General features: G+C 36.2%; 1 protein-coding gene across 4 annotated transcripts in view; it reads right to left on the reverse strand.

Annotated features, from left to right (window-relative positions):
• CRISPLD1 (cysteine rich secretory protein LCCL domain containing 1) overlaps positions 1-24954 on the reverse strand; it is a 42829-nt gene that overhangs the window by 10807 nt on the left and 7068 nt on the right. For all 4 annotated transcript variants that reach the window (XM_054192868.1, XM_054192867.1, XM_054192864.1 and 1 more), the window contains 11 exons: positions 11052-11170; positions 10788-10920; positions 9213-9328; positions 8203-8303; positions 6931-7110; positions 6778-6838; positions 6586-6652; positions 5807-5937; positions 2566-2609; positions 2402-2474; positions 124-199 (listed from right to left, as the gene is read on the reverse strand). In XM_054192868.1, the coding sequence (XP_054048843.1) occupies positions 124-199; positions 2402-2474; positions 2566-2609; positions 5807-5937; positions 6586-6652; positions 6778-6838; positions 6931-7110; positions 8203-8303; positions 9213-9328; positions 10788-10920; positions 11052-11170 (1101 nt within the window). The remainder of the gene's footprint in view (positions 1-123; positions 200-2401; positions 2475-2565; positions 2610-5806; positions 5938-6585; positions 6653-6777; positions 6839-6930; positions 7111-8202; positions 8304-9212; positions 9329-10787; positions 10921-11051; positions 11171-24954) is intronic.

Below are 24954 nucleotides of genomic sequence, written 5' to 3' on the forward strand. Positions count from 1 at the left end.
TGTAAAAAACCAGCATATGGAGAAAAAATGGATATCTATATTATATCTCATTATCTTTACATTATAGCTTTTGATAAGATTTTATATTTCATCATATAATGCAATGTAAATCACTATACTTACATCAGAATAAATTCCTGTTCCAATTACACGAGCATAGTGTGGATTTGCCTGCATACAGTTGCGAGGACAATACACCCTGAAATACCAAAAATAAACCACACGCAGTTAGGAAGAATGATATCAGAGTATTACTCTATCATATTCAATGTTAACATTATTGAGTATAAATCAATAATTTGATGATGCATACATATGGGTCCATACTGATAGCAAAAGGCTGTCAGTTTTTGAGGTTTTGACAATATAAGTGAAAGCATTGCTGATGTAAGTTGCAGTTCATAATACAGTGCTTGAAAAAGTATTTCAACAGGTCTGGTCTTCTTCCCTTCAGATAAGCGGATGGTGTTCTAGTTCAATATATGTGAGGCCAGCAGAAAAGCCAGTGAGAAGACAGACTGTTCACTCTCACATTATTATCTGTTTCCACGGCACCCTCTACGAACTGTACAGTTGAATACCTTCTCAGAAGAGGCAGATCTGAATGAGGACCTGCTGGGATGCTGATGACCTGGTGATACAAGCCAATTTAGCAATGTATAATGAGGGTGAGCACTTGGCATCTGCAGCTAAAATGAAAAACTTTGGAAAGTAGTGGGATTCCTAGCTGATTCTAGGAGATCAGAAAGCTACTGAAACAAAGACTGTCTTTATTCAGCCACATTTTGTTAACCTTGGAGGAAAACTCTCTCCATGATTCGTGCCTGCAATAGGACAGGAAAATCATGTGGGAAAATCATGTGGGAAGCTAACAGTAGTATAGGAGGTGTCAAGCATCTTGCTTGTTAATTGTGACATGCTACAACGAAGATGTGCCAGGCAGCTCCAGGTCTACACCGAGCTGTTTCACTTAAAAAATGGGTCATCCCCTAATAGCTTTGGAGCCCTACATGAGGCAGCCCTGGGCAAGTGTTCTTCTCTGGGATGCTATCCATGCCCTAATCGATATTTGGGATGTCATACCACTTGGGCATGCTACAGTCTCACCAGACGGGTAATCACAACAGGCTGATGCAGCTAGGAGTGAGACTTTTGTCTGAAGGAAGCAAGATGTCAAAGAGGCCTTTTGAAGACCTGCTGATTTATGATTAGGGCATGAGAGGGAAAAATGAGGGTATGAAATCAATGCCATAGCTGATTACTGCTTGTAACTCCGGAGACTACATTGTCAGAATTAAGTTAAGAGCATGCACAGAATCTTGAATGAATTACTGCTGTTGTGAAGTTCGTGAAGTTGATGCATCAGAATTAATCAGTCATTTTAAACTTTATTTTTATTTGTAATTTTTCTTAAAGACAGACCTATTTTTCTCTTAATGAAGCTATGTTTAGGCTTTAATAATGAAAAAAAAAAAAAAGAAAAAGATAGAAGCATGAGATTGCACCCATCCATTCCTGCATTCTGCTCCGCTTACTTCTCCACATCTTCCAGCTAGAAAGCCAGGATTCATAGCCAAACACCAAACAAGTCCACGGACCCAAGTGCTACATGAAGGGATGTTTTCCTAGCAGTTCTGGCTTTGTACTTGCTTCCTGTATTGGCTGTAGGATTGCTATGAAAGTAATCCTGTGGATCTCTCCGGCTTAGCTTGCAGTAAATCATGCTACAGTGTATTTGCCTTTGACTCATCTATGGTTTTAAGAACTGTTACCGATTTCCTTCCTCAAAATATTGTGGCACAGGCTCCTTTCAAAGAGTTAAAACGTAGGCTTCAAAGAAATGGCACATGTATTTAAAGCTATTAACTGACCTGCAGACCACACCTTTACTTACCTTTACTTACCTTTACTTACCACCTTACCTTAACCTTTAGGTTTTTTGCAAACATATTTGCTCACACTATCCTCAAAAACTCCAAAAAAAGTTTATAACTTCTATGATAAATATCTATTGCATCCTTTTATTGTATGTGTTTTACAGGCAAACGAACTGAAATAAAAGTGTATTTTGCACAAGGTGCATAGATTTAATAGTGGACAATGAAAAGAAAAACATGTCTTTCTCCATAGTCTTTAGTCTAACCAATGACAATTTCATTAAGATTTCCCAAGGAATCAAAGAAACCATCTTTATGGGCAAAAGAAAGCGAGATTCTCCTAATGAAAAAGTCTTTACCTCCCTGGCCTTCCGCTTAGACCAGAGACTAAAATACCACTACAACATTTCTGGCTTCGCTTTTACAGCTACTGTTCTCACCTTTATCAATGACAACTACAGATAATTAGTAACTGACAGAAAATATGGCAGAACTTTGAACTAATAAGACTGAAATAAGTTTACCTTGGACAGTGTGAGGCCGGTTTTTGAAATGGGCATAATTGTTCCACTGTTGTTTCACAGGTGATAGCTTGAACTGAATGAAGTAAAGCAAAACACAATAAATGTGTGTCATATAGAAAAAAAAATTCAAAGCAGTACTGAGGTTATAGGAAATAAATGCTAACCTGTTACTTTAGAGACTGTGAAGGAATTAGCAGATTGGTATTTTCTGAAAAAGAAATAATAATAATAGTCAGTAAATAACATCTGTCAACAATTTCTTTTTAGCTAGGAGAATTTTTGTTAGAGAATCTAGAAATATACTGAAGACACTGTCCCCAGTCAATTTTTACTCACTGCACCCCCTATCCCCAGGTGTGAATCTATTTGTTTCAATGACACATTTACTTTGTACTCCCAGTGAACCTGTTTGAGAACCAGGAATGCATGTTAAACTCTTTCAGTAATTTAATTTGCTAAGAGAATAAATGTGCTAGGAACAAATTATGCAACCTATCTGTTCCTCAAAATGTAGCAACCAAAATCTGCGGTTGAGAATTGTCAGAAGCTTCCATCTACCAGAAGAGATTATTCACTTCCCCCCAAAGGTTCATTCCTACAAACAGCTCCAAAACAGAAACGAGTTGCTCCTGACAGCCTTTTGAAAAAAACCCAAAACATTAAATTTTACTTTTGGATCTTTTCTCTATCTTAAATTATCACCACTATCAGTATAAACCCAGCACAACAAGTAACAGTCTGTTTTTCTCAGTAATTATATGGTGCGCGGGTGCATCCCTTTCCGGCTGTTTTATAGAGTGAGGTATACACATTCTGTTGTTACATTACAATTGATAAGCACTTCCGTTTTACTCCTCTTTATCTCCTATTTTATTCTTCTTTTACTCCTGTTTCGACTCATTGGATATGCCTCTGATTTTAATATTTCTCTTCTGTAACATAGAAGCTGATTATGTTTTTTGGCACCCATAAGTTTATTTACTATTTTTTTTAAAAAAAAAGAAGAAAATTATTGGAAATAATTGGAACTTTGGATCAAATTACTCCTGTGAGCTCCACAGCACTGCAATTTGTATTCGGCAACTGTTTGCTTGCATTTGTTTATTTAGTTGTATGGCCCACCAATTTCACATTTCCTCATTTATTGGATTCCAATTTGCTTTCACTGAGTTAGCTCATACTTCTGTTGCCCTAGCATTGTCAAACACTGATGTGGGAATAGTTCATTCTATCGTATTGTTGATTAGCTTGTTGAGATATTGTTAAAAATGGTATCTTACACTATGAAAATGCAACAATTGATAAAACATCTGCATTAGCAATCCTGATTATAAATCAAAGAAGCCAGATAGGAAGTTTGCTGTATGTTGCACTGATGTTCCCTTTTCTGTCTTTCTGTTTTGCAATACACACTGGAGGTGACTTCATTTCATCTATTCATTGAAAAGACATGGAGTTTATGCAAGGCTCCATCCAGAGACACTAGTGAGAGTCAGGTAGCTGCAAGGAATCCCTGGTCCTATTGATGGGTCTTTTGAAGGTTGAAACTTTGGTAAATCAACTTTATTTATCCCAAAGCTTTGACTTATAGACTGACTTATGAAGATGATGCCTGATCACAATATTTTGTAAATTCACTGTAAAAGGTGATGTCCTAAATCCTACAGGACATTAATGAAGACTTATGTCATCTGTGCCCACACATAGCAGCAGGAGTTTCCTGAAATATACTTCGTATAGAAATATACGAAGGTACAGATTCATTCCTTTAACAGTCTTTTATCTATAAAGCATCTAAATTTTTTGTACAACATCAACAAAACCAAAACTGAAATGGCCAGTAATGTTCAGCGATGATACGATTATCCACGCCTATAGCAAAGAAAACCAAGTGTTAATACCTCACTCCGAGTTCCAATTCTCAGAGGACAGGTGCTAAATGCACTTGTACAGTTTTGTCTCAGATGCCACAGAAGCACAGAGATTTCAAGTGATGGGAAATCAATTCCTTCAATTTTGAAGATTTTTCTACAGTTTAACTACCCCTACATTTTTACAAAAGCTGTCTCCTAATATGTTAGCATTGATATAACCAAGATTTACTTCCCACTTTGTCTCAAAGCATTTAAAAAATATATTTCTATCTTCATTTTTAGGGGTGGTAACTGAAACCACAGTCATATCATTGGATAACCCAAAGAAACAGATTGCTATCAATGCCTGAAGTGCTACTCAGGTAGCCCAAATTATAGGCCACTGAATTTAGTCTACCTGATCAGTGTTTCTCTCTATCCTGGATTAGGTAAATCTGTTGAAAAGAGAAACTATGACAGGTGTCACAGCACGTGCCATTTCTTTGCACAGCTCAGAGTGAGAGCACAGCCTCTAACAATTACCTACCTCCTTACCCTTGGGTTCACGCCTGAGCCAAATATATCGCCCAGCAAAATTCTGTTTTCTTTCAGTTTGATATTATGCATGCATTACTATTACTACACATGTACTAACTACAGAGAGAAATTAGGACAGCAAAGTAGAGTTCTGCAGAATACATTTGCAAGTACTAATAATATCTTACATTCAAACATACTATTGATATTGTCCTATCACTGGATAAATACATGTGGAAACAGACAAATATTCTCCACTTTTATGCACTATTTTCCTGTTTTCTCTTTTAGTATGTCAACAAGTATTTGGATCTGTTTTTTTAAGGCAAGCACCTGCACCGTGTAGTACACTTCCAAATGAAGCTTCCACAGTATGCAACATTATTCCACCACTGGCCAATGCAGAAATTGTGCAAAATGCTGGCACAAAATATCGTATGTAAATTTTGGAACTGTGATGTAACTACAAAACTTAGAGAAAGAGGTATATTTTCTTCTCGGTTCTCACAGTTCAAGAGGGTCCCTTCCAAACATGAACTTGTAAGATTATTTCCTTGTTAGTTGTCACAGATTGCTGTGTCCATGGTCCAACTCTGGAAATATTACCAGCTTTGTCCAAAACATGTAAAACGATCTACTTCAGTGCCAGTATGTATTAGTTTTCTACAACAAACATATACATATACAAACATACAAACAAAACAAATTAATTAATTGAATACTCCAAATACTGACATTATTTAACTGCAAATACTAATTTACTCCCCAAGTGATTTTGGAAATTATTTCACCTTCTTTCACATCATTATTGTGTCACTTTTCTGTCCACCATTAAACAGGGCTAAAGTTTCAGAATGGGTATAATACTTGTATATCCATATGACTTTTGATAGTATTTTCATATTCGTTATGACAAAAAGTATGAACAAAATGTTATTACTGTGATATATTTTGTATGAAATACAAAGAAACAGGTGAAAAAATTTCCATACATTTTGATTTTAAGAAAACTTACCCAATTGACTGAATGCCATTTCTATAAGACTTGATAAAGTAATTTTTCCTTCCTTGCCTTGTGACATCAACCCAACCACCTTCATTGTCTAGGATGCCATAATGTATGGCAGCTTTACAAATACTGGATTGCTGAAAAACAGAGCAGAAAAAGCAGTTCCATGTCAGACAAAGCCGGTACTTTACATTGCAATTTATTTGTGAAAAAAAAAAAACCAAGCAGGTTTTAATTACAATATGTCATTAAAAACTTGGTAGATAAAGTTTTATGTGGTCTATGTAGGCATTATTTCAAACGAAAAAACCACCACTTTTCTTTACTCAGAGAGAAACCGTACTCATTTACAGTATGCTTGTTCACAGTAGCTGTTATTTCCTATACTGTTTTTCAGTTCTACAGAGTACATTATATATTTTCAGCTAGCATTAAGCTTACACAAGTAGGCCTATCTTACTGAAACAGTTTATGAGTGTACCCACAAATTGCTGTATTTCTCCTCAGGTCACACCTTCACATATTTACACAGAGATATGTGGACACAAAAATTCTACTTCTGTGCATGTATAAGAAGTATGAAGTACATTTGGACAGTACATGCCGAATGGCAGATGCAAACAGATCATCTGATGCTATCTTAAACATTTGGAGCAGGCTTTTATTTTTGGTGAATGTTGATTTCTTCAAAATCCATACTTAATATGACTTTAACTAGTATTCCAACAGAAAATACATTTTATTAAACATTCTACTGGTACAAAATCTAATTTTAAAATATTTACCATTTCATAATGTACACTTCCAATAACTTTGGCTTTGCTATCCAAACAGCCAGCAGGACATTCATACCTGAGAAAATAAAATACAACTTGGTCTTAAATCCTAGGATTACAAAAAGGGAAAACATTCCAGCTCGCACACAAATACAGCCCTTTAGAATAATCTCAGAATGACAACTGTAAAATTTACCATACCTATTGCAAGTTGTTCCTTTGCACTGATCTCTTAGCCTTACTTCACATGAAACAATCTGAGCTAAAACAAGCAAAAAGCAATTTCATTGCAATGAATTTGATACTATGTAATTCAAATTTGTTGATCATTTGCAAGTCAGGTAAATTCCTTACACATTTGCTGTGTGCTTATTACTTCATTTTTCTCACTGTCGTCAGTGCCTGTGGAGTCTGAAGGGGAATGAGTTCTTGGCCGGCTTTGCGCTGTTGCATCCTGGGCTTTGGATCGCTGTCGTTCAATCTCATTGGTTTCCTCTTCCGGTTCATGGGGAGAATAAGGCCTTTCTGAATCCTCTGTTTCAGAAAATGGGGGGGAAAAACTTCTCAGGAAAAAAAAGTGTTTGCGGAATATAAATCCCTTTGTCCTCATAAAATGGTGGATGAATCCAAGCAAGAAAGCCAGGAAAACTTTCCACTGCTTCATAAGATGAAGACATCAAGATTAATAATACATATCAAGTGTGTTTCTGATTCTGACAAAAGGTAGATTTTTTTCTAGCACAAGCAGCAGAACTGAGGTATGAAAATATTCTTAACACTCCTGTTTTAATATCTTAGTGCCATCAGAAAACCAACAGAACAAAGATGGTATTTCTATTATACATTGGAAGAGTTTTACCAAGTTCACAGAAAACTTGTAATTAAAGAAGCTGATATCATAAAAACATACACCTGAAAATGAGGCCCTTCTGTACATACATAATGAAAATAATTTTGAAATACTCATCACTGAATCTATACTTCTCACTTAAGCAAGATCCATACGGAAGGTATTTGGGCACACTCGTGCAGCTTTTATGGTCCATATGAACTTTCAAAAGTTATTAACAAAAATTGCTAAATTACTTGTACACAGAGTAAAACAAAAAGAAATAGCAGCTTCTTAATATGCTGTGTTTCAACGCTATAAAAAATAGCATTATGAAAATTGTAAAAGTTAACAATCATCCCAGCTGACTGGGATGTTTAGTTACTAAAGTCTTCTAGTCTTGTTCTTGATTTTTTTTTATAGTAATGCACTTGGCTTTGTGACTGAGATAACGTTTCCCTGTAAACAAATGACTGCATAGCCTTCCACTATAATTACAGAAAGGCATACAAATAGCACACAGCGACAGCCTACATCTTTGTGTACTAAAAGCCCTCAATCAGCACTTAAACCAGCAGGAGTTCAGTGCACTCCACTTCATCTGGTGAGGCTCAGCCTCACGTGTCCTAAGTACCTGATCTCATTCATCACAGTAAAGTAGGCCCCTACCTATGTGCTTTTGGGCACATGCGTAATATATTCTATTCCACTATGTTAAAGCACAATGAGGAAAGAAAGCAAAAGAAAGGTTACATTTCTCTGCCTATTTACAGTCGTACTGTTGAAATAGTACATACCTCTGTAACAAAGATTTTCTCTGCAACCTCCTCCAAAACTAGGGGGGCATGCGGAACAAGGGCGGCCAGGTTTATAAGGAGCATGACCCCACCAGTTACCCCTTTACACCAAAAAGAAAAAGTTATCAAAACATGCTTTAATAAACAAACGTTACCATGTTTGGTAACATTTAATACATTTAACATTTAATATGTGGACAAATAAATGATAAAAACCAGCAGATACTTAAACCATAACATTGCTTTGATATTCCCAAGTAACAGGCAGTAGGACAAGAGGAAATGGCCTCAAGTTGTGCCAGGGGAGGTTTAGATCGGATATTAGGAAAAATTTCTTCATTGAAAGGGTTATCAAGTATCGGAACAGGCTGCCCAGGGAAGTGGTTGAGTCACCATCCCTGGAGGTATTTAAAAGACGTGTAGATGTGGTGCTGAGGGACATGGTTTAGTGGTGGAGTTGGCAGTGCTATGTTAACGGTTGGACTCGACAGTCTTAAAGGTCTTTTCCAACCTAAATGATTCTATGATTCTATACCAAATGCACAGGAAGCAATTGAAAAGTCCATGAAGAAAAAAATGAAGTACTGCCATAAGCTGATGTAAGATCTTTCTAGATTGGCACAGCACTGTAAGACTAAATTCCTCAATTACAGGAGAACAGGCTCCACTCTCCTAAATGGAATATCCTATAGAATTTGATCTTAACCGTGGGCTTCGTGTTACACGTTCCTTAAAGTCACAATGGAGAGATACATTTATTTTTCAGACAAATATCACTACAACAAAGATCTCTGATGTTGTATGTTAAAACACAGGCAAGAGAACTGAAGCTCCAGAAAATCACAAGAGTATTCTTGCAGACAAAGGCTGCCTTGGGAACAATGTTCTACTTTGTAACAGTACAAAAAATAGAAACCCCAGACTGACTTCCTTTCAGATTATTTCCTGGAATATTATAAAGTACCTTGCCCCCTCAAGATATTTTTGGGTGTCAGCCCAAAAATACTTACTTAGGAGAATAATTGCATACAAGATAGACTGCTTTTGGCCAAATCTGCCCCCAGATGTTCATGTTATGACACAAATTAATTGCACAACCGATTCTGCTACTTGTAGCCCAAACAACCTATGGAAAAGGAAAGAGAAAGACATGAGAAAATCAAAGCTGATTAACATAAAGTCAAAACCGTCTCCAAACTTCAACACATAAAACTCAAATCACAAAAGTGGTGTTATATTCCCCTCTGTTATAAATGGGTTGAAGTGACATAATTACAACTGTCAACAGGCCGTTTGGTCATATCCTTATTAGAAAGAAAAGCTTTACCTTGATACAAAAGATATGGGTCTCATTTTATATAAATGGTCTAAATATGTATTTGAAAGTGTAGCAAAATATTTACACAACATGATACGAAGAACTGATTCTTGAAATTAGTTAATAGATAACCATGAGTTAGAACAAGTCAGGTTCCTGTGCCCTGGATTTCTCAGCACAACCTAAGGACCCAGAGGGGTTTAGATTGATTAGACTAAGAGAACTAAGAGATATTTGTCAGTAGTGAAAGGAGGAAACATAAACTACAAAACTATTCTCAAAAAACTCATACACCGAAAAGATTCAAGTCATAGGTTTTAGATGAATATGCTTTCATATTATTGCAATTTAAGGTGGCTGTGCTCCTTTATTTGTCTGTTGAAACAATTTTCATTGCAGATCTCAAAATAATCTGAACAACAAAGGCTGGAACATTCAAATTAGATAAATATGACATGTCCTAAACATGTATTAATTCAAGATAAGCCAACTGTGTATTTCCAGCAGGGTTTTGGAGTTGAAAGAGATAGGTACTGTGAAGAATTAGTACCACAAAATACTACATATATGTATCGTAGATCTTGCATGCAATGGGTAAATGTATTTATAGGTATTTTTACAGAAATGGTAAATAAGAATATGGAGGTAATTCTGTCTTAAAATTAGATACGATTGTAAATTGTGCTAGTAAACAAACAAAATAAATGTTTAAAAATTAGTCATTTTGATGTTTTCTAATATACTGAATATTGTACGTGGATTTCAGTATAATCTGAGGATCACATATTTCTAACTCACCAAAAACATGACTGGTTCCCCTCTGGAAAAATTCTGGCTAGGTACACTAAATAAATTAGTTCTTGCGCAATTTCAAAATCTTGCTGAAGTTAAAGCAACATGTTAAAAACCGTTGTTTGATCTGAGGAATTCTCAGAAGAAAACCTCTTTCTAAAAAAAGTGCTGTTTCTTCAGCATCTTACAGAAAGAACTACCAGCATAGAGACTAGATTATTCAAAGTGTGCTGAGCAGTAACACTCAGCAAGTGATATTTATGGGGATGAAATATAGAGATTTGTATGACAACCCTACTCTATGTCACCGATACCGATGCTTATAACTGTGGAGTCTAGTAACAAGCCCCTTTTGTCCTTTAGTGCTATGGTACATAGTACAAGATTAATAAATTCTACGTGTCATACAGCAACCTAACTGGAGGTCTTGACCACTCTTTTGCATAGCAGATAAAAAACAAACCCACCTACGTACCTGCGTGTAATGTGTACAAACAGGACCAGAGCATTTGTAAGGACAATATGGATTGCATTCATGAGGATGGGGATACGTGAAATCTCTCACTTCATCATACCATGCTTGGACATGAAATGTTGGAGGCCTGTACCTATGAAAGCCAGTAGCAGCCTATTAGATCATTCAGAAGTTGTAGCTTCTATCATTTTTCCTTTAAGTAATAAGCAAATTTTGTTAGATTTTTTTAAAAAATCAGATATAGTATAAAACATCTTAAACTACCTTCCCCAGTGTGCCCCCAAATTCTGTCCAATTGATGGAAGAAGGCTTGCAGGCCCATGCTCCCACAGGCAGGTTTCAGCCCACGCCTCTGCAGATCTCTCCAGTTCTGTGTCCCACGTCTGAAATTTGAAAGAAAAGAAAGGAACATCTTCTTAGATATACTCGGTGGGTACCTCATACTTTAAAAGAAAAAAAAAAAAAAAGAGGATTGTCCATTTTTAAAGCTTCTGTTACTAGGTCAGAAGACTGAAGAAAAATGTGAGACTTGACAATTGTATGCCCCACTTGTGTTACATAAGAAAAAAAACCAATGTTTTCACCAAGAGGAAAAAAAAAAAGAGTTTTAATCCCCGCACAGCAGTCCCTTTAGAAAGCATGTGCAGCCATGCTACAGTGAATAAAAGACAAATATGAAACTGAAAGGCTTAGTTCGACTTTCCAAGCTAAATTAAGTGCATTTTCTGTCTTGTGAGATTTCTTTTTAGTAATAGGCACTTTTCTTAGCCAAAAGGGTATTATCCAACCCACTTTCAACATAAGGCTTTATTTCCTCTAAACCAACAGTTTATTTGAAATGAAAGTGATTTTCTCTTCCTTTTCTATAATCAGCTTTTGTAGAAATAATACACAATGCAAACACAAAATATGAAAACTAGAGTAAGGTCGTCATTCGTTGGTTTTATGGCTAGGTTGGTAAAAAAGGAGGCAGTCATGTTAGTAAGAGGAATGCTCAGGACAAGTTAAAGAAAAAGCTTATGAATTATTGTTTGTCACAATTTTCTATCCTTAGGTTTTATTTTTTAAGGGACACATAAGAATAGGCTTGTAGCTGAAAGGCAAATGCAAGTTTCATTCTTTCAAAAGCTTACTAAAACTTACTCTTCTTGAAATTAATCGTATCATACTGTGTATGCGTAGTTTTTACTGCTTTAAGCTGGGGTTTGCTCAAAGTGGTCCCTCTTGTGCAAAGTATCCATACCATTGCTTGACCTTTTAAATCTGATAGTTGCAGAAATAGGTTCCAGATACCTGACTTTCTGACACCAACGCTCAGGTTAGGAATTAAAATATTTCCAGAAAGGAAACAGATTTCTTCATAGATGCTCAATTATTTCATCACAAATTCAGACTAAAATTCTTAGAGTGAGACTGTGTTACCTAAATAACAGTAATTCAGCATTTCCAAACACAAATTCCCATGCAGACACTGGAGATCATGTCTACAATTTTTTGGCACAAATTAAAGGTAAAAAACTCCTTAACATAGCCAAAGAATACAGAAATATAACAGACAAATTCCATGTGCTAGAATTTATTTTTCTATTGATTTTGACATGCAGTTTTCACCTTATTAATCAGATTATTCATTAAAAACAAATATGTCCTCGGTTATGCAAGACCATGATTATGTAAAGACTTTAATATCACATAGTTTAATCCTAGAATATCCGGTCTTGGTTGCCTTCTTCAGAAGTCTCTAATGCATTGAATTCCATTTCGTCTGTTATTAATATTATCAGCAAATAAGAAATTTAAAGGGAATACCTTGACTTCCAAAATGCAACATTTATTTTGACAGAATGACCCTAACAGTATAATAATGACAGAATAAAGCTTTCAACCCACATATGGATACAAAAACACTGACTTCAGGAAATAGTAGGAATTTTCTGTTCAGCTTACTGGGCCTGTATTTCGATGTCATAAGTCATAACATTATTTAATCTTCTTAAGAAAATATTCTAATCTTAAATAAGAAGGTTTTATATGGTAGTCTGTATAAATCTTTTCCTCTTCCCTTTCCATGTCACACAATCATAAGTAGTTCTTCTTCCTATTGTATCCATTGTAAAATACATACATTTTAACACACTTCTTCCAAATACATATTTTTTTCTTATAAGTTGCAGTACAATTGCTTCATCATTTTACAATGGAATCATGAGACTGTAACATTTCAAAACAAATGCCACAATATATTCTCTTGTAAAGCATCCCTCCCCATTTTCAACTCTGAAAACCGCAGTCACGGGTAAAGGAATTGTATTGTTGTGGGTTTTTTTTTCCACGCAAGTTTCAAAATCTTTTGTGCAGCTATTTTAACTGAAATAATGATTTTTTTGGAAGATCAGAGCTAGGTAGTCAATAGTAACTGCTTGAATCAATTCCTCAAGCTTGTGAAGTAGTGATCTTTAAGAAAATTTTCTTCTAAAGAGTGATGATAGCCATGCATGACACATCCATCCAGAACTCTGCAAGAATAGCCTTTTGATGAAAAACTTACATTCATCGTTAATCCTCCTGACAGATGAACACCCACACTCCAAGGTATATATATCAGTAATGAGGAACTTGGGGTGCTTGGATATTTTTGCTCATTGCACAGTCATTCCTGACTCCAGAAAAGGTTTGTGTATGAGCTAGAGAGCCAGCTCCACTCTCCCCAAGAATGGGTTTCTGTGTGTGAGATTATCTGAGAGGAATCTGAGATTAATTAAGGGCAAGAGGTCATAGTTTAAGGCTCATCATGAGGTAATCACCCTATTTCTTTTTATGTTAGAGTTTAAATCTGTCCCATTGGTGCTTTCCAGGGTTTTATTTACTACTGTTTATGGTGAAGTGAGACTCATCATAGTGCACTTTCCTTGAAGCAGCTTCATTTATGATTCTGTTCTGGAGTCCTCTACGACAGTGATAACATCAGCCTTCCTTGGTCACTGCCCTTCCATGTCAATCATAATGACAGGTCTAATAACAGAAACTCCACAGAGTCATCAGTTCATCACATATATTAGAGGGACTGAAGGAAATGAAGTAATAGGGAAGTTAAAATTGAGCTAATCACAATTTTTGGCAGTTTCCATAGAAAACAAATAAACAGAAGATTAAAACCAAATTTTGTTTCAATTGAAATTTTTCACTTTTCCTCTCTCTAATCAAAAATTAAAAATATTCTAACTACCATTAATAGGCTAGACAACTGTCGTTTATTAGTGTGACAAAAAAAATAAGAAATCTTTAAAATGTACTCAGAAAGTCGTTATTTAGTCTGAGATACATTGTTTTCATTAGCATGGTAAATTTCTATACAAAAATATCTTTGCATCATTTATTCAGTTATCAACTTTCCTCTAAAAACAGCTTTAGCAATCTAATCTTTATAACGCTGGAGAAAGAATATGATTTTTAAAACTTGAGTAATTTATATTTCAGTACCCTTGTAAAATGTCTGTGATGCTATCCCATGGCAACTGTCTCGCAAATCAGAATTTAAATACAAGCATATAAAGACAGGTTATACATTTTGTTCACCCATTAATTTTGACTTAAGTTTAATCACTAAAATTTTGATTAAAAGTAGTGAATAAAAATTTTTATGATAAAAATAATGAGAAATCCGACGGTAAATTGTTGCTGCTGTGTAAGGATTGAATTCACCCAATTATTCTGCCTATCCCAAATGCATAGTAGGCTGATCAGTCAACAGATAACTCCAACTTCAAAATGTTATGAGATATCTGGAATGAATCAGATGTGAAAAAACCTGCATATATATTTTGGGTTTGAAGCAATTTATGCCACATGTCTTACTTTTCTCCCCAGTGCATGTACCATGCAATAAAGTCACTTCAGAACAGTCAGCTGGCCAGGAAATTCTCTGTGTGTGCCACAGAAGAAAGGAATCATTCATTTGTTTCTCAATCTTTAACACCTAAATCCCTTCTTTTGAAAACCAGATATAAATACTACCTGGCATGTATATCATACACATATAGCTAGCACACTTTATTGTCAGAAAACACTGCCTATTATCCTGCCAGACAATATTTAGTTTGATCCAGGGTTTTTTTGGATGAGAAGGAGGTCACGGAGAAATACTGACCTACAGTACCACTTAATATTGCTTCTTCTCCATCAAGACTATCGAGAGTTCAAATGTGTTTAAATATACAATGACTAGTGTTGTTAGTGGTGCCAGTTATTTCTAAGCTATTTCAGGTATCTGAGTGCCAATTTGCAGTCCACAGTATGGAAGTACACCAAACAGATTACCAAGATATAGCTTAATTTCTTCCTCATTTTAATTTTTTAAGTATTGTTTTGGGGTGTGATGGAGTAAATCTCAAAACCTTTACATATTCAGATGTAAAAAATCTGTCAAGTGTAAATCGCATGTAGCAAACAATCTTTTTAATTGCAGTATTCATTATTCAACTGTCTCATTTTTTCATCAAAGCCACCGCTTCCTGAGATGTCTGTAGTAGAAGTTAGAATCAAAATAAAACCTATCCGAAATTACATCAAATTTATGAAATATTCTGGAAGAAATGACCCAATATCGCAGTTCCAAATAACTTCCTAGACATCCAAGTCACTTTCTTGATTGACAGAAACTTTGAAAGCTAAAAAGGGAATAAAACACCAATAACCTCCTAAAGTCAGTAAAAAAAATATAGAAAGGATTAGAAGTCACAGTTACTCGGGTCTCCAACCCCTACCAAGACATAAGCAATATAACACAACTCCAAATCAAAGTAGAAATGAAAAAGTTTTTCTCAATCTTCAGGATCACTCTAATGATTTTTAATAAAAAAGGGGAAACTGATACCCTAACCTCTGATGCAATTTATACCTGAGTAATCCAGTGATGCAAAAATTTTACACAGCTGTTATTAATGAACAGGTATAGAACTTCTGAAAACAAATGAAAAACTTGTAAAAGAAATCCACAGCTAACACAGAACAAATGAGCTTAAAGGTACTTTTAAAGTTCATTTCTACAGTTACATGTAGTCAGAACTTAAACAATTCAAAAGGTTTTCTACTGTTTTGCCAACATGCCTAATCATTGCGTCAGAGACTGGATCAAGAACAGGAAGAAGCTGCTTTACGTTAGTGATGCCATCTTGAGTTTTGTCTTTCTCTTCCAGTAGTTAAAATAGAAGATCCAAATTTCCTTCCTAAATTAATTATTCTGATTGAAGTTATATGATGAAAAACTGTGTATGTTAACTCTAAGGATTAAAAACCTGTTAATTTTAAAGTATTTCCATACCAATCCAGTTATATTCACTCCAAACAGAATGCATTTTATCATATTTGTCCTGTGTTTGCTCACATAGCAGGCTAAACGAAACAAACACATAAAATAATCTGCATAAGCATATAAAATCTGCTTCCTTACTGGAATTATTCTTGTGCTCTTAATAACATTCCCTTGTTTCACTTACATGACGGCAAGCTTTTGGCTTCAAACAGTGACAGCATCTCCATATACAAAGATATATATACACATATGTTTTCATGTTTTGTTTCATAAAAATCAAAAGGCTTTGGTTCTCCTAGAGTTCCCTTCCTCCTTAAAGAAGTGGGAAAAAAGAAAGATAAAGGTAGGAAAGCAAATGTATAAGGAAAGGTTTCCAAAAATACATAAAAATGTCCATTCAGAGCAAGTCCCACAATGAAGAATTTCAAACAAATATAGACCTAATTAGTGCATCTTTAAAATGCCAAGGTGCTTGGCATTTAAAAAAAAAAGCTAGAATAAAAATGGAAGAATATGAAGAGTCACAGCAGCATAGGTATTTTACATCCTACCAGAAGTAGGCTTTAATGACAATGTCATTAGTGATATTAAAATCTTGGCTACTGAAATATATACTGAACGGACATAGTTCTAATGCTTTAAACTTAGTTCAAAAAATTCTTCCACAACATTCACCATCATCAGCTGTTATTTTACAGATTTAAACTAAGGACACAACTAAACCAATTTAACTCTTTGAAACAATTGGAACAGAAAAAGTTTAACAGAAATCCCTCCATAACTATAGGCAAGGGTTCTTTCGCTTGATGAAGGATGAATAAACCCTTCAAACATCCTTACTTAAAAAACAGGAAGTTGTTTCTTTTCATAAAAAGGGTGATCATGGCATTTTGAAATGTGTGTGCAACACCTGATTCCTCATCCATTAGTTCCTCATTCATGCTTTGACATGACCAGGTTTCAATGAATTTGCACTGTCATATTCCTTTAGTAAATACTGGGTACTGAGGGGACCACAAGGAGATGGAAGTGCAACTAGGCAGCTGATTCCCAGATCTGACAAGCATTTTGACAGGCAATTGTTTCATACTATGTGCAAGGTAATTCAACCTGTTTATCAAGAAAAAGTATTGCCCACATTGTTGGAAAACTACATGTGGTTGACCTTTTGGATAAGGGATCATCGTCAGGATTGGCTTTCTGCATTGAGATAGAGCTAGACACTGAACACACAACTAAAGGAAATAATGAGTGATCACCATTTGAAATGTAAAATTTCCGCCTGTGAAAAACTGATCCCATTATCTTAGCTGTTTTCTATATTATACCTATGCACATAATCCTTCCTAATTTCAGCTTTCACAGATAACTCTCTGTATCCAAGAAATGAACTTCCTTACAACAGCAGTTCTGAAGACTTTGACTTTATCTTACAATTCACGAAGTATGTTCCTCCTGTGGTATAATTCATCCACACATAACACCCCTTAATTCAAGGCTCAGTGCTGCTCTAGACTTGATTTCATCATCTACTCTGAATAGTCTCCCACTGACAAGATGGCATGGCCTGTAACTCAGATGCTTCTGCTATCCAAACCAGTATACCCACACAGTAAAACTCCAAGTTCAAACTTATATTTGAGCCACTAGGTACAGCAGGAGCATTGGCTAAACTTTCAGCCCCTGCAAGTATCTATTTCACAGTAAAAGGAGAAAACATCTAGTTCTACATCTAGCTTTACAGTCTCAGTAGGGTTGTCTAGTGTCTTCCTGTTTCAGCTTTGGAAAACAACTTGCAAATCATCAGAATATCATGCTTATTCATGTTATTTCTGCCGTATTTCTTAGAGTTCGCACAGATATACTATCTAAAACACTCCCTTTCATGAACCCAGCAGTCAGGAACCGATGCTGATCTTTTAGACTGGGTTGCAATACCACCATGACTGAACTCAAAGTGGATTAGGTTGGGTTTTTTTTTAATTTAGATCAGGAATGTGCTTTTGAAATGAAACTCCTGATCACTCCCACTTACTGTGCATCACAGAGCACTCTTGGAGTACAAACTGGATCCTCTGCAGATAAAATGCCAGGAGCTGTGCTCCAGGAGTGCATCTAACACTTTGCACTTATTCATGGGTATTCAGTCAACACAGTGCAACACAGTGCACAACACTACAACACAGTGCACATTTTGACTTAGTGCACAATAAAAATCCCTGAAATTTCAAGTCCTCAGCTCCAATTCTTTTGCTTTACAAATCCGCTCCTATTGCACCACAGCACTTGCCAACATAGGCATTGCCTTCATCAGTATCTTGTTAAAACCTAGTGCACCATCAAAGGCATTCACACAGAAATGGCACTATCAGCGTTTCACAAATGTTCCACATATGCTAGACTAGCTGAGCCTAAAACCCAGGTGGCAGATTAAACTGAATAGTAGTAGCAGTTCCTGGCTCCAGCTGCCGACTCTTCTACCCCAGAAGGTTACAAGCTTTGCAGCAGGGATGGTGCATGCAACGTGGGTCTTCTGAATGCCTCTGGTTTACAACATATCGCATTTAAAATAAACCACAACTAACATCAGTTTAACTTTACAGACTGGACTACAAATTGTGGTATTTAACCTCTGTCAACATGGGGTTCAAGTAGCGTGTAGACTGAAACCAATGTTCTGCTTATGGAGGAGCTGATGTTTCAGTGAGGATACCGCAGCTTAAATCACAATTCATCAACAGCCAAACTAATCACATAGGGTGGGATTAACCTCCCCTGAATTTAAACAGCCTCAAAGCAGATACCTACATCTAAGCTAATTATCTAAATTACCTTTGCAGTTACATAGACAAATAAGCATCTATTGAAGGAGATAATTTTAGCTGCCCACTTTAATTGAGATCAACTACGTGTTGGAAATTCTCATTTTTCTCTACTAATTATAAAGGAGACTGGCTCAAACACAGACATCTACGCCACAGACATCAAAAGCTTAGTGAGATGAATCCCACCATTTGTGTTGTACGAGCGTTAAATCAAAAGAGTACGCTGTCACCCAAGGCAGACCAGCATAAGTGAGTCCACCAATTATACCAACTGGTAGTACAACAGAACTGGCAAGTCCCACAGCTCAAAAAATGTTTTCCAGTAAAATACAAAAAAAATGTGATAATATTTTAATGGAGATATTTTCATATATGTAGGAAGGCGGAAAAAAATCACATGGGATGGGACTATATGGAAAATAAAAACAAGCGAAAATTTAAGCTCAGTAAAGATGGAAAAGTAAGTACAGTGGGCACCATTGAAAGTAAACATTTACCATGGCATAGTATAAATACCTCATTGCTGTATACATTCTAAATATAGGGAGAGAGTGGTAAAGTAAATACCACAGTACACTATGGGTATTTATTTACTTTTTAATAGAATCCACTGTATTCTTTAAGACTAATGACACTGAGAAGGAAAAAAAAGGAAAGATGAAACATAGAATGAGAAATGCCACGAACAAATAAGACAGAAATACAGTTAAGACTTAGAAAACTGCTGCATGGTACCAGCACTAATAACAGCTGAAAATTATTTTAAGACACTGATCTTGACTGTAGCCTGTCTAGCCTCTTCCACTGAGCCAGAATCAAATATATGTGTATTATCCATGTATTTTTAATTAAAACTAATAACAGTAGTTTCAGAATAATATTTACTGTAATCTTCTTCTACAGTTTTATGACTGTAAAAGTAAAGAGGATTTCCTTAGTATGCAACCTAAAGCTCCTGCCCTGCAATGCTAGCTGATGTTTCATTGCCAAGAAAAAAGAAATCACTCTTTCCTGTAACAACTTTTATTTATTTCCCAGGTTAAACAAATTCAGCTGCTTCATTCCTTCAATCTTTCTCATAAATCACATATTCTGTGTTTATAATCAATCCCATTAATCTTATTCATTCTCTCTAGAATGACTAGACCATTCTTAAAAAATGACCAAACGTGGACATTGCATTTCAGACAAGGTCTCACCAGATTCAAACAGCCAAGTCTACTTTCAAAGATTGCTGCCTCATTATTTTTTAACTCAGTGCAGCTCCTGCATCTTCTTATTGCAGTGGTAGCTCTACACTTCATTCCCTGTATTCGACCTGTTTGATGTCTTCCTTACTCCACACCTTGCAGTTTAATTTCATCATGTTGATTCCAGGCCGTTACTTCCACTTGTCAAGTTCTTCTACTTTTGATTGTGTTCTCTAAAACAACCCCAACCTGTGTCCATGTTAATGTATTTTGCAGTTTTCAAGTGTATTCTTTGCTCACACGAGTCATAATCCATGTGCTTAACCAAAAAGGGATGGACTCCAACAGCATCAACTCCTTCAATCTTCTGCCAGTTTGATAGGGAGCTTCTGTCAATTTTCACTTGCAAAAATGTCAGTGTGGAGACTCTCAAAAACTCTCCAGAGTCAAAAATATGGCACTTACCACTTCCCTCTGATACATTATGCTGGTTAAGTACTGAGTCAAAAAAAAGTAAAATAGATCGTTTTGACATGATCTCTTCTTGATGAACAGACGTTGGTGGTTTTCATCAGCTTGGCTTTCAGTTACCCTTAGGTGAAGCATTTTGATTCATACCAAGGCTGCTGAAGGAAGTCCATGGAAACTAATGATAATTAGCACATCTGAAAAGTCACTAACTTGCACAAAACTCAGATCCTTACCTTCAGTAATTTGAGTTTGACAAAAATGTGGCCTCCATACTTGCCCGAGGTCCCTTACACCAGAGTGACTGCAAAAACTCAGGAGTTCTGAAACACGAGACAACTCTCCTTGAAAATACAAAACCAACCAAACTAACTAGTACTGATATATCCTTTAAGCACAAGGGAAGAGGATACCTGTAATTGCTGAACTTTCCACTACCAAGAAAGTTAGGCATCCATTTTCCACTGGAGGACCACTGCCTGTCTAGAAATGAAATGCTAAGGACCTTACATGTTACCATGTGGTAGACAAGAGTTTATAGAGCTTTAAACTGGGCAGAGATCCCTGAATAGACCTTGAGGTTTCAGCGACTCTTTTGGAAAAGAGTAAAAAGCAGGAAAACTGTGGCTTTTACCTGGAAACAGGAAAGCAGTATGAGGCCAAAAATATTGTTCCCGAACAGTGAATAAATTGCACCAATATTTAGAAGTATCTCCCTATTACAGTTTCATATGTTTGAGCTTTTTGTGTTCAAAAAGTAAAACCAGGAATAGGAACAAGCAGACATGACTAATCACATTTAATTCTGTGTGTACTCTAAGCGTGTTAAAAAAACCTTGCTGGAATATTCAGCTTTCCAAGGTGTCCTGAAACAGTACATTTACTTTGCTACTTTTTAAAAGCAGTGTATAAAGACTTTCTATTAGAACATGACTAAAAATCACCCATTCACTTCTATATTCTGACACGAATGGAAGAGAAGCAACAGCGACGTGAAAGCTGATCTTGATTTCTGCATTTTGTCCATTGTCAAAGCATGAATTACACACATTCATTACAAATAGTGTTCATAAATATTTATTGCTAATTACAAATTGACCAGAGCACGGGTCCTAACCTCATATCCTAGTAGTGATTACCATGATAAACTAGCTGTAACTGATTGCTTTCATACAGCAGTTTTAGAGATGCTACAGAATTTCCTGGACTTTGAACACGAATTAGCCGCAATATCTCAAATATGTGTCACAGTGAATGCTTGCTTTTAAAAGATGACCACTGTGATTTGACATAAGTGAACTGAACTTACTGCCAGAGAGCACCCACTGATCATACGTGACTTGGCACTACTGTTAGAAATATGTTCAAATAAAATCTAAAAAAAGAGAGTTGGAAAATGTATTAAAGAAGTTCCTGACCATCTGGAAATCCAACAGGGATTTCAGGACAAATATATTGTGATATGCATCAGGCAGCCAAAATTCTGGTTTTAATGAGTTAATAGCCTCATTTTATGAAACTGTTATCCTCCTTCATAATAAAGTAAAAATTGTCCTTCTCTATATGGACAGAAGTTAGTCTTCTTAATGAGTCATGTTTTTCTAACTATGATAGTCACTCTACTTACGTCAAATCTAAGGTTGAGGACTATATTTACAGATAACAGGATAAATTCATATCTAGCACTTCAATGAAATTATGTTAATAAATAACTTTTTTCTCAATTAAAAAAAATCTTAAGTTAAAGAAGATTCCCAGGCAGATATCATGAAGATGGCAGGCTACATGGAGTTACAGTTATAAATCTCATTGATTCTTTCTGTGTTCAATTCGCATTGTGTATTTAAGCTCTGATTCTGCTACTACTGATTATTTTTTAATAATCTTTTTGATATGGGGGATGAAGAAGTTCTCTGACAGCAAAAATAAAAGATGAACAGTGTCCGTCCTGTGTTGTTAATTATTTTATTTTGGGAAGGCTCCCTTAAACTTTGAGACAGTGAGCCTTTCTGCTACTTTCCACTTTCAGTTTCTTTACTTGGAGTTGCTTAGTTGTTGTTGGCATTACATCAATAAAAGTCATAACACGGACTTATCCACTTGCTTTCTTGTCCACTTCACATTGCACAATCCTTTGCTAAAACTGCCAGAGAGAATAAGAGGATAAGTCAACGTCACTGTTCTTTGATGCAGTGTCAGTAGCCTTTGAGCACAGGCAAGGGAGCTGAAGCACTTCCACCAACCTTTGAAGTGGAGCAGAAAAGTGGAAAACCAGAGGGAAAGCAGGCAGGTTCACTTTGAAAAGAGCTGCTCTGTTCTTGGCACCCGAAGTGCTCTCCAGCCACTTAAGGGATTCCACAAACCAAAGTCCTCTGCTCGAAAGGAATGGGAATTGTTTTTAACCATGTGTCCCTGAAGAGTTTAGGCAAAATGGACAAGACACAATAAACAGAGACATGAAAAGGTTTTGTCAGAAAGGTCTAGGCAATTTAACAGGGCACTTCTACACAGGACAGAAAAATTCACCAAAATGTCTACGTCCACTAGAAGGCCTTCCTTTATGTTTCCTAATGCTGTTTCAAAAAATCTCAGTTGGGAGCTGACAGATACATATATAGAGAAACTGCTACATCCAGGCTTATGCAAATCATAGGATCTAAAAGCATTACAAAATAGCTAAAAATGTATTACATTCCCCATTCTGTCACTACGATGACATGAACAATGTTTTACTATTATCCATGCAAGAGGTCTATCCCCCAGTGGGTTCATATTATCCAAAGTCCAATGATCTGTACTTAAATACAGCATGAATTTGTCAAAGGAAAAAATAAGAAAACTCTAAATATTTACAGTCATTCTTAATTTTCTTCTTCATGAAGTTACAGAAATAGAGGGACAAACCTTTAAGCCTCCCAAAATATATGGCCCCACAAAAGTCATGAGTCAGTCATGGTTTTGAAATTAATTATATGGTATCAGCACCTTCAACACATCACTACTAAGGTTTTCAAACTAAGACCTTCAGAGGCATTATATCAACACAAAGTAAGATTAAATATAAATATATTTCTTTTTTTTTCCCCCTTGTGAACAAAGTATGGATTGAATCCTGCTGCCAAGTACACATCTGTAATTGTGTCCCTAAGAACCATGCAGCTATACCAAATAAATTATTTCAAAAAGCACCTCTAGAAGACTGTATTTGCTTCACAAAGTCTGCAAAATAAAACTTCATAGAAGCAAGGCACGGGCTTTGCAATGACATCCCTAGCATACGTCAGCAGGATCTTGCCAAAAGACGACTAAAAATAATTAAATAAGTAAAGACTTCCTTGCCCTAGAGGACACTGATGCTCAATTACAGTAATTACACAATGTAGCGTGTGGCCAGGTGCCAAGAAATATCAGGTTGAAATGCATTGCTGTCTATCAAGCTGTGAACCTAAACACTTCTCAGTACAGCAAATTCAGTCCATGACACACAAAGAAAAAGTATTTTAAAAAATATAGAGGTTAGCAAGTTGTTGGGTTAATGTACCTAAAACAAGTATTTCAAGCTTTATTAACACTTTACAATCTAGTAAGAATTTATTAATAACGCAATAAAAACCTTTCTAACTCTATAAGGTAGAAAAAGTCTTTCCGCATCAACCCGGTCTGAACAACAAACAAACGTACTGGTTTCCTGATTTGGTCACAGTCCCTTGTATGATACTTATTTCCGGGTGGGATTGATGGCAGTAGAGTGCAAAAGGCTATCTAAAGTCAGTCTCCCAAACTAATGATTTGAACTGCAGAAAGAATGTATCGCCTTGTAGATTCCAAGATTATTACATATATTGACAAGCGTATGACAAAGCACGATGGTTCCCATTTTTGTCTTAAAGGCTATTACTTTGCCCAGGGAGGCTGGGCAGGCACAGGCAGCTCCAGGACAGCAGGGGAATAGGCAGGGACACCTGAGCAGCCACCAAGCAGCAGAGCCCCAACATCACACTGCTTGGGTCACACTGACTCCTGCCAGCAGCGGTTGGCTTCAGTTTTCGGTACTAGCTCAGGTATCTCTTCCACACAGAAGTACCCCAAGCGTGTCCATGGTGTGAAGGCCATGCTGGTGTCAATGGCCCAGGATGGGAAATGTCGAAAGCATGATACTTTATACAACGCTCAGATAAGCTTTATGTGGGTGCTTTGGAAGGGCAGCAGGGAAATGTCATCCCTCTCTGTTCTCTTTCCAATTATATTAAATTCTTGTGCACACCAAAAAGAAAACGTTCCTCACTCCTTTCTTTACTAGGAAACAATTCTGTACAGCACCTGGCAGGATAAACATACATACAGTATGCATCTGCCATACATTTTGATAACAA

This window comes from Rissa tridactyla, chromosome 2, assembly GCF_028500815.1.
Source record: "Rissa tridactyla isolate bRisTri1 chromosome 2, bRisTri1.patW.cur.20221130, whole genome shotgun sequence".
Lineage (NCBI taxonomy): Eukaryota > Metazoa > Chordata > Aves > Charadriiformes > Laridae > Rissa > Rissa tridactyla.